The sequence below is a fragment of the Thunnus albacares genome, chromosome 10 (assembly GCF_914725855.1).
Source record: "Thunnus albacares chromosome 10, fThuAlb1.1, whole genome shotgun sequence".
Taxonomy (NCBI): Eukaryota; Metazoa; Chordata; class Actinopteri; order Scombriformes; family Scombridae; genus Thunnus; species Thunnus albacares.
In genome coordinates this window covers 22,450,092-22,467,845 of record NC_058115.1, presented here as the reverse complement: position 1 = coordinate 22,467,845, position 17,754 = coordinate 22,450,092, and the positions used below count along the sequence as shown (strand labels likewise).

General features: G+C 38.6%; 1 protein-coding gene across 1 annotated transcript in view; it reads left to right on the top strand.

Moving 5' to 3' along the window:
- Positions 1–17,754, top strand: part of diaph2 (diaphanous-related formin 2) — a 381,520-nt gene that overhangs the window by 133,394 nt on the left and 230,372 nt on the right. The window contains exons 16-20 of the mRNA XM_044363276.1: positions 734–798; positions 2,406–2,510; positions 6,190–6,252; positions 9,592–9,957; positions 13,317–13,431. Coding sequence (XP_044219211.1) covers positions 734–798; positions 2,406–2,510; positions 6,190–6,252; positions 9,592–9,957; positions 13,317–13,431 — 714 coding nt within the window. The remainder of the gene's footprint in view (positions 1–733; positions 799–2,405; positions 2,511–6,189; positions 6,253–9,591; positions 9,958–13,316; positions 13,432–17,754) is intronic.

Sequence of the window (17,754 nt, the reverse complement as noted above, 5' to 3'; positions counted from 1 at the left end):
AATCAAATATACAAAACATTTGCAAAAATGCGAGTATGGTTATTTTCTTTATGCTATAACTGATTTTTCCCTTGTTAAAGACACAGACCCTCAAGCAACAGATAACAACTTAGAGATTAGCACATGTGCATGAGTTAAGAGTTGCACAATGTGACTGATTTTACTGCATATGACAGTTATTGAACATACCATGAAAGCACTCCTTTCTTGTCGCTTCTTCACAAGGTCAACACAGCAGTTGCATCAGTCGCCAAACAGCCTATTTTGGACCTTGTCTCCCTTTTTCAATTCCAGCCTCTTTTTTTCATTTATTTTCCTGTCCAGTGAAATTTCTGTTTTATCACATGCATCTTATTTAATATAACAACCTTTAACTGGGTACATTACAGACCTACCAAATAAATTAAAGTAATTAATAAGAAATTGTGTATTCTGAGAATATATTTGATACGTTAAATAATATGTAATACATAGGGGGTCAAAGCCATCCATGATCTACAATTTTTAAGGCCATCTAAAGCTATTTTTCCCACACATCTCAAAGATTTAATAGACTTTTAAGATGCATTATCAGATTATATTATCTCTAATAAACTTACTTATATTATACTACTTATGACTAAGAAACAAGACTCAGGTCTAATTGTTAATTTCACATGAGGAGCTAATGATGCACATTGCACTCAGAGAAGTCTTTGAAGTATCTCATGACTGTGGCTGTCTTGTCTTGCAGATCAGTGCGTAGATAAAGCCAAAGTTGACGAGAGTGAGCAGAAGGCTGCAGAGTACTCCAAAAAGGTGAGACATTAATCACTCCAACAGTCCCCTTGGTTGGCCGGCTCCCATCAGGAAAGTTTTTTCTTCCTCAGAGCTCCCAGACAAGCTATTGATTTTCCATGCCCTGATCAATACCTGGCTGTGACGCTACATGATCCGTATCAGCATTACAAGAATCAATGCCGATGTTCTGATGTATATTTGTGCACAGTGCCGGGTCAGAGTGAAGTTATGTGCAGGTGGTTTGCATATATATATGTATATATATATGTATATATATATATATACATATATATATATGTATATGTATATAGAATAACAGCAAATTTCAAACCTAACTTCAGCATATTATGTATAATAATGAAATGCATTTTAAAGGGGACCTATTATGCCTATCCTTATTTTCGGTCATATACATAATTTTACAATGTTGGATGTTCCTATCAAACATAGTCTTAAGTCCGAGGCGACATCAGCTCGTGATGGATTTCTTTATATGGTCATCTGCTCCACGTATAGCGCACGAGTTCACTGCTCTGCTCCGCTAACATTATGACATTTTTCCATTGTTTTGGGGGTAGTCATGCTGAGCCATGACTTGAGTCGAGCTGGCACGCTGTGAGTGTTTTTCCATTACACAGCACGACAAAGTAAACTAAGTTGTTTACCTGTTGAAGGTGTGCTGGTCGTCTGCAGCTCTTCATCAAACATCATCATCACTGTGGCTGTTTCTGCTTGTACTATTCCTCCCTGAATTATTTCTAACTGAACCGCTGAACAAAGAGCTCCAAATATTTTCATTTGTTGTTGTGTCGACTGGTTTTTAGCTCCACTAACGAAGCTCTGCTAGTTCGGTGCGGAAAACATTTAATTTCCTGTAAATTCTTCACAATAAAAGTCTCCCGTTATTTAGTCATTTAAAAGCTTTTAACATGAAGCAGGAAATGTTGATTTGAAATGTTGTTTCATCGGGGGTAACTTAACATGAGTTTGATATGGCTGCCCCTCAGCAGGCTTCCCAGAAAGCTGGCCAATCAGAACAGAGTGGGCTCATCAGGAGGGGGGCCTTAAAGAGACAGGAGCTAAGACTGCCTGTTAAGAGACAGAGGCTGAACTGAGGGGCTGCATGAAAGGCCAATATAAGATAAATAAGGAGCTTTTCGAACTGTGAACCATGCAGAGCTACTCTAGTGGAGTCCCAGAATAAAAATATAGATCTGGAAATGATCATAATAGATCCCCTTTAAGGAGCATCACTACCACTGCCTGGCGACACCAAGGGGGTCCTGGGTATGTTTTTTTCTTAAGAGTCCTGTCCCACCAGCTCACCATGCACCCTGCTGGGACGGTGAAATTATTGAAGTGACATGGCTTGGTTTCTGCAAAGGTTAGATCCATCAACATACATGAAAGCCATGCCTGAAACAAAGACAAAGGACAACAGGGCTCTAGGGCCATGAGGGCTATGAATAGAAATCGGCCAGAGAGTGTAAGAAAGTGTGTTTTGGTGTCTGTTGATGTGCCCCGTGGTCATTCTCTGGAGACACCCTGCCGCTCACCAGCCTGTGTGTGTGTTTACAAATGTTTGTTATGTGCACATACCCATACCTGTTTCTCTTTTCTTGCAGTTTGATGAGGAGTTCAGTGCACGGCAGGAGGCCCAGGCTGAGTCTCAAAAGAAGGAAGAGAGAATCAAAGAGTTAGAGGGGAAGATCCAGGCCCTGGAGTCCCAGGTAAATCCATAAAGAGAAATGTCTGAGAAATCCAACTACTCTGCCAAACAGTGTTACAAACCCCCAGTGTTTTTTTAGGGGGATTGTATGTTTCCCAAAAGCATGAAAAAGAAGATACTGAGAAGATTTAATGTCCAGAAGCACTTTTAATCACTTTGAATTAAATTTTTTCAGTAAAAAAACTGGCAATCTCAACCTGAATAAACATGTTTGCCTTGAGATCACAGCACTGAGAAGTAATAGCACAGGAAGAAAAATGGTTGATTTGGTCAGAAGGATACTTTTCCACCTCACTTACAGATGTGCTGCTGCTGTAAGCGGGAGTTATCATCCATGCAAGAACATCTGATTTGATAAAGGGTCAATCTCCTTAAGTTGTAGCTCTTTATATGGGTGAATTGCTCCATTGAAGCTTTTCCTATGTAATTCTATCATCACAGAGATGGATTGCATTTCTTTTCCTGGCCTCAACATCATTTCTTCCCAGGCAAAACCCTCCATTTTGAGCACAGAAAATGACTGCTATTTCCCCCTTAACCCAATTTCAAACACTTTAGTACTGCCTTGGGACAAAAGGGCAGTTTGCCTCCCTGCTTAGGGAATTTAATATAAACCAGCATTGAAAGATGGTATGGCTACATCTATCAGATATTGCTTTTTTCTTTTAAACATTCATCTCTGGTTGCTCATGTTGCTCATGTAGCACTCCCTGACTGATAAAATGCACCTGCATATGTGGTTCAAGCATTGCTGGGATTTTTTTTCAGTCACAACATTACTTCAGTCCTCAAGCAGTCCACACCAAATGTTGTTAGACTGTGCTACAAGCTTTGGCCCATGTCTTAGCCAAAGTCACTCAATGTTTTTCTCCTTAGAACTTTGTGTGTAGGTCTCAGTCCTTCACTTCATGTGCCTGAGTGCAGTGTCACCACTTGTTACCTGCATTTGTACCCAAACTGGTTCATCACTCACTCTATTCTTGATTACCACCCGCCCATTTTAAGAGAGACCATCAGAATGTGAGGCTCCTCTCCACCTGCTCTGCCTGCTCCCCTTTTTCTCTCTTACTGTCTCCTTCTTCCACCTTCTGTCAGAAATGAATGCATCAGACTGAGTTACCTTTACTTGCCCTCTTTCCCTTGTTGGAGCTTTTTATGTTGTGCTTCCAAGTGTTTTCTTCCCTTATAACACACCCTCCCCTGGCAGGCCTCTGTCTTTTGAAGACTGACTGACTGACTGTGGTGCATTAACAGGTAGTGTAGAGAAGAGAAGCCCTGGAGAGTCAAACACTCTCTTCCTCTATTTGTCTGAATGTTCCTTCAAAGAGTGGTTACTTGTGGACAGCTGCACATCAACAGCCATTAACCTCAGCAGGGAAACATGTAATTTGTGTGGCACAGACTTGCATAGTGTCACCATAAAGGACTTCAGAGTATACCCTATGCCTCTTGACAGGGCCAAAATGGAACATACCTGCAACATGTACAGTGTATGCATAGGGTCACACTTACTGGTGAGCATCTACTTTAAAGTGGTATCTGAGATGGATTTTTGTCTTTCTTCCGTATGCTGGAAGCTTACAAATAAAACACTTCATTATAAAACACTTAATTATAAGGGTTTCTACAGAATTATCTTTACCCTGAATGTGAATTCATTTAATCTGCCCATGTTTAAGAAGTGTCGTGTAGTTATTTTTCACTGTAATTTAATTTTAATTACAGTTGATTTTGGGGCTGTCAGGGCTAAAGTTTTTTTTTGGTTTGTTTTCAGAAATCATCTTAAATATGCAAATTCTGCAATAACTATTTTGAGTTATCTCCTGTTTTTGAGTTTTGGCAAGTTGTTTGCATAGACTGCTCAACTGCTACCTCAAGCATTGAACAAAACAACAGTGTCATCCTCTCTGATGGTTGTGAGTCTGCTACTTTAAGTGTCTACTACAGGAAGACTAGGCTTAAAGAGTGTGTTTTGCAACCTAATCCACGTTTGACACAGCGCTGTAGAAAGCCATTAACTGTGGGAGCGCAGAATCTTTAAATCGGTGTGAGGACACGCATTTAGTTTGTCCATCAAAGCTGCTGTGCTATCACATGGTGTTTTGCTGAATATGAATGAAGTGGGAGCTAACCTTAACCTTTCATCTCACAGACAGAATTGCTGTCAGATATTAAAACACATGCATGCCTGAGTCGCTTCTTCTCACCTTGTTTGTGAACCAGCACATTTAATGAGAGTCTTTCTCAGGGAACTTTGGCATTGTAACAAGCAGCCTGTTTGATGTGTCTGTTTGATTATCCACCAATTGAGTTGAGTGGAGGTTCTGCCTGTAAACATCAACAAAGGACACAGAAATCACAACAAGTGGAAATCATCCACCCTTCCCCAAACCTTTGCTTCTAACCATTCAAGGCAAAAAAGGAAGCTATTCATTGAATTGGCTCTGGATGTGATGAATAATGTAGCACTGCAGTGGTACATTGGAGCACTCTGCGCCATCACATTAATAGGTTTTAACAACCTGGCGGTCTTGTAGCTGACCCAGCTTGGCCCCAAGAGGAGCTGGAGGTGTAGTAGACCACTTTTTCTCTTTTATACTGCCAGGCTGCCTTCCGCCCTTCGTGATTACAGAATTTGACTCAACTGATAATGACAGCAGAACTCACAATGTAGTCCCTATTATAATGTGATGGAGCCAATTCAGTTGTTAAGCCAAAAACCCACTATTAAATTCAAAACCCAAAACCCCAAATGTCATACTTTACATGTATCCTTACATCTGCATTTCTCAGAAAGCAGAGCAAACTATACCTGCTGAAAATCTCTCTGGTTTGTTCTTTGAGACTAAGATATCTCGAAGCCTCTAACTTTTAATCCCTAAGGATAAAATATAAAATAAAACCTCTCTTTGCTTTAATATTGCACTTTACGACCATTTTCTAAAATTCTTGCAAAATGAAAGTTCTTTTTTAAGTCACTCCACCAAAGTTTCCATCTCCTTTTCCATTATACACATTAAATATTTAGCTCTCCACAGTCCATAGTAGGAATGACTCCATAGAAATATTACATTTCAGTTGCTGTGGAATATGTTCCCATCTCTTTTCTTTTGGCAAGGTCGTACAGAGTGAAATATCAAAGCAAAATGGGTACATTTCTAAAACAAAGACTGCACAGTGAAATCAATGCCCATCACACATCTAAGAGTGTTAAGTTGAAATGTATTTTGCTATGCCAAAAAAAAAAAAAAAAAACCCTGGGAAATGGAAGAAGGGTTTTGAAGGTGCACCAACTGTCAGTGATGCCGTGCCTTGTCCTTTCATGCTGCAGTCAGTGCTCTTCTCTGATGTTCTTTTGAAGATAGATTACATCTTGTTTTAGGTGTAAAAGTACAGTACACTCTGCCTTTTGCACATCAAGTAGCTCATTCAGTCAAAATGGGAATAAAACACTGTACTTCCATTGTTGTTTACTGTCTAAGGGAAATCCTCTTTTCCTTGCCTGCCTCTTTTGTATATGGTGTGAGTACTATACCTGTTGTAGTGTACTAGTGTTCCTCTTCTCTGTCTATCTAACCCTCCCCCATTTGTGCCTCTCTGTTGCCCTCTGTGTCTGTTGTGACTTGTGGATTCCCATGGTGTGTGTCTGTATGTATGGTGTGTATGTGTGTGTTGCACAGTTAACTATTGAAAAAGACAACCTCAAAGAGGCTCAGAGACTCATCAGGGAATCTGAAGCCAAGGTGGGTGTCCTCGTTGCATGTGTGGTCCTTGACATAATCTCACATTTAATCACCTGCAAATCCAAGTTATATATTAAAGGAATTTGCTTGCGGTACTTCAAATCTTTCATGATAAAACTCAAACTGATTATGGAACTGATCCTTAGTCCTCTCTGCATGTGTGTCCCTCTTAATATTGTGCATTGCATTTAAATGTTTTAGCCATGAATTACCCATTATGTATGTGAATATGTTTAATGAACTTATATGCAGTGCATTTAATCTTCATTTGCACAGAAAATTTTTCAGACTCTTATAGTGCATTTATTGTGTAGTAATTTACACTGATTTAATATTATACTTGATTGAATGTTTTGCCTCTTTAAATTACTAATTCTCAAAAACATGCTTCAAAAAATGTATATATATATATATATATATATATATATATTTATTTCATTAGCCCAAAAATATAGAACATTTGGAAGCTATGGTGAACTCAATATTGGTGTTTAACCACACATATCCTGCTTGTTTAATGCAATTTTCATAAGTAAACACCTTGTGATTGAATTCCTCTATCAGAGATGAGATTGGGGCATAAGATTTAATCACATAGCATTCTGAGTTAATTACCTGCCATGCTGACCTCCCCATTGAGTCCAGAATACTATGAATCCAAATTGGATGGGTTAGATTTCATATTAGCCCGGTCTTATACTGCACGCAGTGCTCCAGACGGGCTCTGTAACAGTAAGAACCACCGAAAAGCAGACCTTCATAAGCCAGTGAGAAACACCACTATTAAAACATGTTATATAATATATGTATTAGGAACCAACACTTAACAGTAAAAAAATAATTGGAAAGGACATCTTTGTGGGGTCTTAAAACTCATATTTAAGTATATGGCAAAATGCATAATTTCTATTCTTTCTATTTGTTTCCACAGTCTATGTGTATTTTGTATGATTATGACCACTTTCATATGAAACTCGTACAGTATTTCATCCATACTATGCATGTGTTTCTGCAAGTTTAGACCCAGACACTTGTATGTTTGGCACTGTATATTACATATGTGTTGCATACAAAAGATGTATGGTCTACTGAATTACAATGCAAAGGCCATACTGAATCATAGGGCATTTCATAGGGCAAAATTTCAAGTCTTTCCAACTTTCTAAATTTTGTTATAATGTGAAAAGGATTATGTTAAAATGAGAAAAGCTTCACATTATAATAAGAAACAGCAATTGTTTTTGTCATGGTGGCAGTAATATGTTGCCGTACAATCAATTTACAAGTGGTCATAATCATTTGGGACAAAATACATAGTCAATATACATTTTACAACTTATAGGTTGTTTTTTTTTTTTGGTTGTTTATTTTCATAGCATTGCTCCCAAGGGTTCTGTGGAACACTGGGCTTATTATTATTGGGTAGATCAGAGAGTTAGAGGGAGAGAAGTAGAAAGAGAGATAGAGACTCTGAGGGACTCTCAGTATGGAAACAACTGCGCTCTAATTTAGCAGCTAATTTGCTTCCATTCTCTCACATTAATCTTAAAAGAGAAAACGGGCCACAGAGGGCTTGAGATTGACAGACATGTAATCATTGGATGTGGATTTTCACTGAAGATCTCTGGGCGATCTGTGTAAGAAGCTCCTGGCAGAACACCTTTTTAATTTCAGCCCTAATAAACAATCTGCCAATGCCATTATGTAATGAAACAGTACGTAATGTCTTTAAATGTGAAGCCAGTCACACTTTATGGACACAATCAAGTGACTTGGGAAAATGCACAGAGTGGGGAATTGGTTTTGGAAATGAGAAGTGCAAGTGGAAATGCTTATTGGTAAGAGCAGGCATCTAATCAGCTCCAAATATCAAATTCTGTCTAAGCTTAGGTGTCCTTTAATTGTCATATTTGCATAACTTTATTTCTCTAAAACATTTTTCTATTGGCATTATCACTGACTATCACCGACTACCTGTGTAGTGCAGACATGTCAAAGGACTACAAGACTTCTTCTTATCAGTCTCGGGTCTAATTACATCCCTGTCTACTGTTTAATAGCCTGCCATTGTGAGGACTCATGACGACCACTTGATGGGAAAACAACATTCTTATCTGTTGTAAATTTAAACTGTAGTCATTCAAAGTTTTTTTCTCCAACATTTTTTTTTGTTGTATTTACAAACATATTGGAAGGATTTAATGAACACAACAGGTTTTGAGCTGTTGATTTCACAATCACCAGGAGTTTCCAGTTTTAGACAAATGCATTTATTTTTGCCTGTGACGTTCCGTTGATACACATGAGATACATTTCCCTTCTCATGAAGACTAAAATCTTTACATAATATATGGGAATAGACTTAACCCAATAATATGAACAAGATTTACATATCCACAATCTATCACAACAAGGTTTGACTACTCATGTATTTGCATTTTTGTAAATACCAGTAAATATAGCAAAACATGGATCAATGTATAACAGCCGCTAATTTAAAGTTCTACTGTTAACAGTTCGAGACATACCTGACGTCCTGGTTAGGTGTAAAACTGTCACTAATCACAATTTCCACTTAGTGCATTATGGCTGCGGCTGGGTGTCATTAGAAATTTAGACAACTGCATTTTGGCTCTGATAGAAACAATACTTGTTTTGATAAATTAGTTCGCTTCACTTGCTGATTTGAGCATGTCTCTATAAAAACCTTTTTGTTTTCATTTGACAAGCTAAACTGATCAAATCTGATAATGCTTTCCTAATTCTACTGCTATAAAAGGAATTTGCTCACATAAAACACAGTATGAAATGACCAGATTTTATTTTAATCAGACAATATCTGTTGAAATGAAAAATGAAAACAAAAAAGTCTGGTAAAGATTTTGATGCCAAATTTTGTTCTACAGACCTGTATATAGTTAGAAAGAAAACTGCTGCATCTTACTTGTTTTCATAAAGTCAACTTGGCAAATATATCCTCAAAAAATGGTTGATAAACTTAAGATCATGATTTCTTTGCTTGGTAAAGTCATCAGAGCGGCAAAGGACATGATCTACTCATGTGGTCTTAACTCAGAAGCCAAACTTGTACAGAACACTGAGTTTGTTGACTGTTGTTGACATACAATACTCTCTGCCTACAATCAAAGCTCATAGCAAGTCACTCAGATACTAAAGTGTTGCAGGCAGTAGAACATTGTTTTCACAGCACAAAAATACCTCTTCAATGGCCCTACGGCTTTTGCCTATCTCTGATATCAGAACGAGGTTTGTATTAAACCAAAGGAAGCCCCTCTTGCTATATGAGCCATCACTAACATTTCTATCCTATAATTGCAGGTTAAAGCCGGTCCAACTGCGCCCGGAGCACCACCTCCACCTCCTCTACCAGGGGGTGCAGCAGCTCCACCTCCTCCTCCACCCCCTCCTCCTCCACCTCCACCGGGTGGCTGTCCTCCACCTCCGCCACCTCCTCCTCTCCCTGGCCACGCCAGCATTCCACCACCACCTCCTCCTCCAGGTGGAGGACCTCCACCTCCCCCCCCACCTCCTGGGTGTGGACCCCCACCTCCTCCGCCTTTCTTTGGGGGCCCAGGTGGGCCTCCGCCACCTCCAGCATTGCCTGTTGTTAAACTGCCTTATGGACTGCAGCCCAAGAAGACCTACAAGCCTGAAACTGTGATGAAGAGGGTCAACTGGACCAAGGTATAGTAACTCTAGCTTTGATTCACTGTAACTGTAATATTGATGATTTGAGACTGTAAAGGGAAATATTATTCCACTGTTATATCACATGAAATATTGTTCAGTCTCTTTACAATCATAAATGCAAACAGAACTGGCTTTATAGGCTTCTTGAAGCAACCCAACACAATAAGAAGATGCAAAGTTGAAGATCCAAACCAAAAGGAGGCCTATTCAGATTCACTTAATCTAGTTAAACAACCGTTAAGCCATAGGCCACACTATTCTACACTCAGCACCCAATTCAAAGGATTCAACAGTAAACAATTTTCACTGCTCAAATGTCCTTGGATTTGCACATTCTTAGCATAATTGAATGAAGACTGGGTTGTGTAACGTTCCATCACATTTGAATACAATTTCAATAGGACATTCTCTTGCGTGTGGGCTCTATTTTACCATAGATAATTTATCCATTGCCTCAGGAGTTCTTAGCATTAATTTAATGTTTTTTTGCCGATGCTTGTGTGACCTTGCGTTTTAGTCTTCAATTACTGACAGCAACCAAAACATCAGACAAGTTCTTTTGACATTATGTCAATGGTGCACATTATATTTAATGGTTTTAGTGGAATCAAGCCAAGTATTATAAAGGAATTTTGAATGTATTTTATCAGTGTGTTGAGCGCCATTGCAGTTATATAAATGTTTTTGAGTCTTTTTTTCTCTTAAGAATGTTTGAACATATAATATTTAAGAGTAGAATATTTTACTTTACATGATGCATTAGACTCACCAGTGACAATAAGGTTACAATCCTTGATTTAAGAAAAAAAACCTTTAGCCACAATATTCTCATTCATCATCCTGAAAACTGGGTTGGTCTCTTTGAAACTGCTCTTAATTGGCTCCCATCATACATCACCGAAAGAAAAAATCTTCGTTAGGTGTGGGGATCATGAAGCAGGAACTTCTGATAGATCTTATCATGTGTATTTTGTGGCAAAGTTGTTCAGACCCCCTTTTTCCTTATTATACATGCTTCCATCATGGTGTCATGAGACTGTATCAACTGACAAATCATCAATCAAATGACTGTTATATTTTGTAAAATTATAATGTGATAACACAAAATGATGATTTGCCACCCTATCTCTCCAATTATTCAGATGATTTCAACTTTGTTTTTTTGTGGTTAAAAGTAAATTTGCTGTGGGATTTGAAAACTCGGTTGCCTTGTTACCTTGGTTGTCTTGTACCACAACCAACAACTCCGCAGTGGAGCTTTTGAGAGAGATGAGACGGAGTATGACTCAGAGGACACTGAACTCTAGTTTCATACACGAGATGTATACACCCCTGTAGGTGTAAGAGACTGAACTTTGTTTTTCATTTAACCTGCCCTATGCCTTTGGTTTGCATTCAGTTAGTCAGGAGAATACAAGTTGATGTGTTCTTCAGGCAGCAAAGATGGACATAATCTACCTCAAACATAAAAATGGGCACTTTGGAAATGAAAATATATTTTTATGTCAATGGATCTATTTTAATGGCATTGCTGACTGATTTTATTTGGAGCTAATGTTGAGGTGAAAGCTTATTTAATAAGGGCTTGGAACTCAAGTACAGTATTTTCTTTTTTATATAACTTTGAGCCTACGGTTCTCATGTTCAGAAAATAAATTTTAAAAATTTGCACTAAAATATAGTTGTTTCTGTGATATGCAGAATGTTTTTTTACTAAAGGAAGTGATTGGATTTGCAATGACTCTTCATTAGTAGTAGTTTTAAAAAAAAAAGAATTATTTTCCCTTGCTTGCTATTTTTCCCAATTTGCATTTTTACTTCAAAAAGCCGTGACAGAGCACATAAAACATCACAAATTGTATCACAATTCTTGAGAAAAATACATAATTATAATACATAATACATAATTTGACATGAATTGAAATAATAATGCATGGTCTTATTTAAAAATTCCATGTCAACAAGTTGTCTGTTGACAGAACAGAAGAACACTTTGCACATCTGTTTCATGAGACACGTGCGTAGGAGAGGGAAGGATGGATCAAAAAGTTGCAAATAAACTCTCGCACACCGCCTAACTTGCAGCTATCCATTTATTTGCAACGTTTCGGTGCAAGACTTTGCCTGATGAAGGTCTAGCACTGAAACGTTGCAAATGAATGTATCATTGCAAGATAGACAGTGTGCGAGAGTTTGTTTGCTACTTTTTGAACAAGTTTTGTTTTCCATTTACAGTGGAAGTATCTAATTAGAGCCAGTTCAGATATGATGTTGTTGTTGGAATAGTAGTATTAGTAATGGTGAAATATTTAGTGTATGAGCTATTACACTATTGGATTTTTTGTTGTTTCACCACTTTCTTTGAATTAGGCCATGACAGGCATGGCATGGACTGCTTTCTAGGACTTTGAGTGGATTGTATTTCGAGAGCAAATGAGAGCACAGAGGCACTTTGTTACACACAACACTAACACCAGCTGTGTTGAAACTTTCATAAGCCTCCCATTAAAGCACCCATTGTTGCCATTACAGCACTCTGCACCATTGTCGCACTCATCATTGTTTCTATATGGCCTTGAACATCAGCTGGATCTATCTGTCTGTATTGCATAAGTGTAGCACTTACACCTCTTTCTGTATCTAATTACTGTGGTTTTGAGGAGGTTAACAGCAGCGATGCAATAGGCCAACTGCTGGTCCAGACCCCTCGATAAAAAGCCACAACAGTGTCACACTGAGAGCTCTTACCATAGTACTTAATGTGGTGTCACACACATGATTAGCTAGTAATAAGTGCTTCATGTTAGATGGTTTTGTTTATATCTGAATCTGACCATACACTCTCTCTCTTTTCTGTTGAGCAGTACAGAGGGAATAAAAGAGGAAGGGGAGAAAGTACCCCCGTGGCCCGCTATATTCATAGTGTGTGCAGGTGTTTGGTTGCTTCTTAGAGACTTTGCTATTTCATGCAAGACAAGGTAGGAGGAGTGTATAAACGGGGTTGCTGATGTTTTGTGCTGCGGACTGGAACGCACATATTTCATTCATCTCAGGAGATGTCAACGAGCTCTTTGAGGTGTCTGGTTCAGTCAGGGTCTATCCGTACATCACCATTTAGCGTGGTCATATTCATGTAATTTGTCTGAAAGAACATATTAACCCCTTTTGCTTTTATGGTCTTTTCTATTTGTCGTGTTTGCCACTCAGATGCTAAGGTTGCACGCACAAGGGCATATGTGTCCATGAAAAACACACACAAACTCCATCTCCAGTGAGAAGAACTTTTTGAGTGGCAGGTTGGTGGAATGGCGGTCTCTGATTGTGGTGATAATGGAATCCTTGTGTCATTGCAGATAGTGCCTCAGGAAATGGCAGAGAATTGCATCTGGATCAAAGTCAAAGAAGAGAAGTTTGAGAATCCTGACCTATTTGCTCAGCTCTCCCTCTGCTTCTCTTCACAGAGCAAAGGTAAGGAGGCGTCGTCTCTCTTCACCCCTTCCTTAATTAATCTACACACACATGCTTCATTTAGCTCTCTCCTGCAATAGATGCCAAGCCACTTTCATCTTGTGACACTTTAGGAAACCATTTTTCTCACTGAAATATTAATTATCTTTAAACCAAGCACTTTTTTTCCGCTGCATTTGAACACCGCCTCTGTATGCTCTCAGTTCAAATCTCCGTGCCAATTAGGGATACCGATGCTCTTGTTGCGGGGTGTTTATGTGTTTGTTTCTTTGAGAGGGCCAGAAATGCAATGTGGCTGCACATTGCATTTGTTCTTGGTACCCATTCAGTAGTTTCAGAACAGTGTTTTTGTGTGTGCACGTGGATGTGCACAAACTTGAACTTGAATGTATACGTTTGAAACGAGAGCAGTTATGCTTGGTTTGCTTCTTGCCTTTTCCAGTCCAGTAGACCAATCCTCCATCTGGGAAGTCGGGAAGCTTTTGTGAAGGAAGCTCTGGGAGTTTGCTTGTCCCGGCCAGTTTGTTTCTCAGATACACAACCAGGCTACCTAACTTGCTGATGAATAACACAAGCAGCACAGAGCAAGTTTGTGTTTGTATGGAAGAGGGTGTGTGAAGGCACTTGATGTATTCCTCCCATGACAATTTGAGTGTTTTCCACTTCTTTGACAGTGTGTGTATGTGTGTGTAGAACACCCCACTAATTCTAGCAGCAGTGGGAGGGGAGAAGTCAGAGCTCTGTCAAGCGCAGAACAGTCAAATCTGAGCTCTGTCAGGGTATGTGGACATAACTATACAGAATCTTCCAACTTTTCCCGTATACCCACCATCTGTTTGGACACCAGTCAGCCCGCCAGCAACTTCTTGCTCCATCTCTCTCACAGCCTCCAGGTCTACAAACTAGGCTGATCTCTGTTTTGGTCTATGAAATAAATAGCTATTTTGCTTTGTCAGCCGCAAGGTGATTTCCTGGCATAATGCAGATGGAGTGAGAATGTGGGTAAGAAACAACAGTTGTTGCAAAGCTTAATAAAGTGGCAGGGATAGACCTGGCAGTCATTCCACCCTCTTCTCATTTTTCACCAGAGTGTTCCTTCCAGTCACTATATTTTTTTTAACATGTGCTCTATGACATCTTAGTAACTGACAGTCAAACCCTTTTTTACACCTTTGCAATAGCTATTCGATTTTTTAATTTTCACTGATTTCTTTTATTCAATTAATAAATTGTTATTGAGGGAGATAAATTTAACATTCAGTGTTAATAAATCAACAGTATAAGTGCTACATTATTACCTACAATTTCAGATAGAAATTGAAATGCAACTTAACATTCGGAGCTCCGCAGACACATGACTTTAATTCAGTTTTAAATGTCCTCTTAAATTCTTTATTAAATTCACTTTCTCACCCACTGGGGTTTAAAAAAAAAAAAGTTCTATAGATAGTCCACGTACCCGCTGGCAGGGTAGGAATTCATGATCCAGCATTTCCCCTGGGAGTTACCTTTGCTGGATCCCTATCAATTACCCCTGCAGCGAGTTCACTGAATCAGCTCTTTCCCCTCTATTGTTGAAACAGAACATGATTTGCTCATGAATGAAAAATGCTGTTTAATGTTTGATATCTACACACCAACCCCCCCCCCCCCCCCTCGTCCGTGAAGTTGAAAGTCAATGAGAATGGCTTTGATGTAGACGATATTGCAAAAAAAAAAAAAAAAAAGGTGCTAGATGGGATCTTCCTAAAATGAGATAGTAGTTCATTTGTTTTTCCTCTTTCCTCTATTTCATGATTCATGGAATATAGTCTTTCATATGCATGCAGTCTGAGGATATGTAAGAGTTAGTGTGTTTGAACATTAAACATTTTGTCAGTAAGATCCCTGCCTTATTTCCGCCTTCACTCTGACCTATTTGAAGGGTGAGTCTCGCTTCACCTGAAGTGAAGTTGGTTAACTGGTATTGGTGCAGTTTAAAGCAGTGTTGGGAGTTTAGATGGAGAGACCCAGGCTCACAAGATTAATTCCTGAGGTCTGGTACTCTCATTGTAACCTTGGACAATAAATCCTTTGTGCTGATTTGACAAAGAAGTCACTGGTGAAAACCGACTTCATTTGTCTGGGATATTGCCACTGTTTTTTTAAACACAAACACACACATACACACTTGATGGTTTTTCTTTTCACTTCTTTCTGGTACCTCCATCTTTCCAGCATCTTAGACGTGGATATTTATAAGTAAAGCACACTTTGGGGGACTAGTGTATCGTGAAAGATGAGGCAAGCAGGTGTAAATGCCTTCCCTGCGGAGCTGCCCTCAGAAAATGGTGCAAAAAGGCGTCTGTTAACTCCACATTCCTTGGGATTCTTGCTTGTTACTTGCATTGTTGAAGAACAACACTTTGGCGGTAAAAAAAAAAGAATCACTTTAACAGCCACCAATTTTCAGATGCGTATTGTGCTCAGAGGTCTCAAAAACAATTGAGAATGCAAGGCTGTCATCTCCCCTGCTGCTTTTATGAGTCTCACTGTTTAATGAGTTTTACCAAGAAAAGGAAATGATAATCAAGAGGGATTTCAAGCTCAGCTTCAATCTTCTAGAAGTTTTTTTTTTCCTTTGTCATTTAATATGAACTTATTCTTAGTAGAGATAATCAATTAATAGTTTAAGTAATTTTTTTATAGCAAAAATGCCAAAACATTCATAGTTTCCAGCTTCTTAATTGTGAATATTTGCCGCTTTTCCTTGTCATATGTGATAGCAAACTGAATATCTTCAAGTTTTTTCACTATTTTCTGACATTTTATTGACAAAAAGATTAATCAAGAAAATCCTAATCAAATTAATCGATAGTGAAAATAATCATTAGTTGCAGCCCTTGTTCTTTGGTGTGATTGTTACCTCAACACATACTGTATGTCAGTTCCCAGGTACTATGATAGACATGTCTCTGATTAAGTTCATGATGTACTTGTAACAAAATATCATAATTATAATAATTAAGATGTTGAGTGAAATATGAATTAAAATATATAACAATGTTATATACATCAATAGAAATAGAAATATATTATAGGTGCATTTTATAGATAAATGTTTAAGCAAATGACTATATTGTATTAAAAGTGACAGTGAAGCTATTTGTGTAAAAAGTAACTCAGTGGTATCGCTTCTATAAAATGATCATTAATCTTGTTTGTCAGTTTAACATTTTTCATATAACCTACTGCATTCTGTGCTAGTGAGCTGAGAAATATAGCACTCTTTTGTGTTGAAATCGTGTAACGCTTTATGCTACACCTCAGTCTCTGATGTCAAAGCAGGTATTTCACCTTTGGCACCATCGAGTGCTTTGTGATAGGAAAATTGTTACTACCCACACAGAGAGCTGAGCAATCTGTTATCACAGACACACATCTCTACTGGTTCTTGTTCATCCCCCCAGTTTTTCACATCTTTTGAACTTGTGTATGAGATATTAAATGGGCCCTTTAGAACAACCTGGCCACGTCATGGAGTTATTTTATTTCCCATTAAAACAGTTTTTTTTCCCCTTTTGCTGTCTTTCTCTTGGTCTTTTCCCCTTCTTTAGCCTTTGCTTGACTGTATCGGCTTTTCCCTCTTTCCTCTTTCTTTAGCCTCTTCTCCATTGACTTGGCTCTCTTTTTTTTTTCTTTTACCCTCATCTCCCCTCACTTTGCTTTATCAATCAGTGGGTTGTGCCTTTGTACGGCTCTTGGGATCAAATCAGATTCACTTCGGGATTGGATGTGTGCAGCCATGGCCTGCTGCATTTGAAAGGCAATTCATTCAGCTGGAACTTTGCAGTTCAATTTGAAACAAGATTGATGTTGGCAAACTTCACACCCCCTTTCTTCCAAAATGTTTCCTCCATTGCCCACATCAATTGCTGATGGACAAAGGGCATATGCCACTTTGTAATGGTGATGTCTGTGCTCCTCAGCAGAAACAGCACAATGAAAGAAGGATGGTAACTCAACAACAACTGAAATCTCTAGATTTTACTGTATATGTCAATATACAACTTTAAAGATTGCCTCCGGACATGTATTAAGACATGTAAAAATACTCTGCTTGGGACAATATGTCTGTGTCTGATATGGTTTTTCCAAAAAACAATATGATTACCACATTAATATCCTTTTTCTTTATTTCAACAACAACAAATTGTAGATTTCAGAAGTTTAGGTGCTGGACACAAGATGTCTTCTGCACTGAAAAGTCCATCCTCAGTGTTTGTGCACTGGAGGTTTCAAGTTTCCACATCATGCTTTTAAGTTGCACACTGGACCATGATT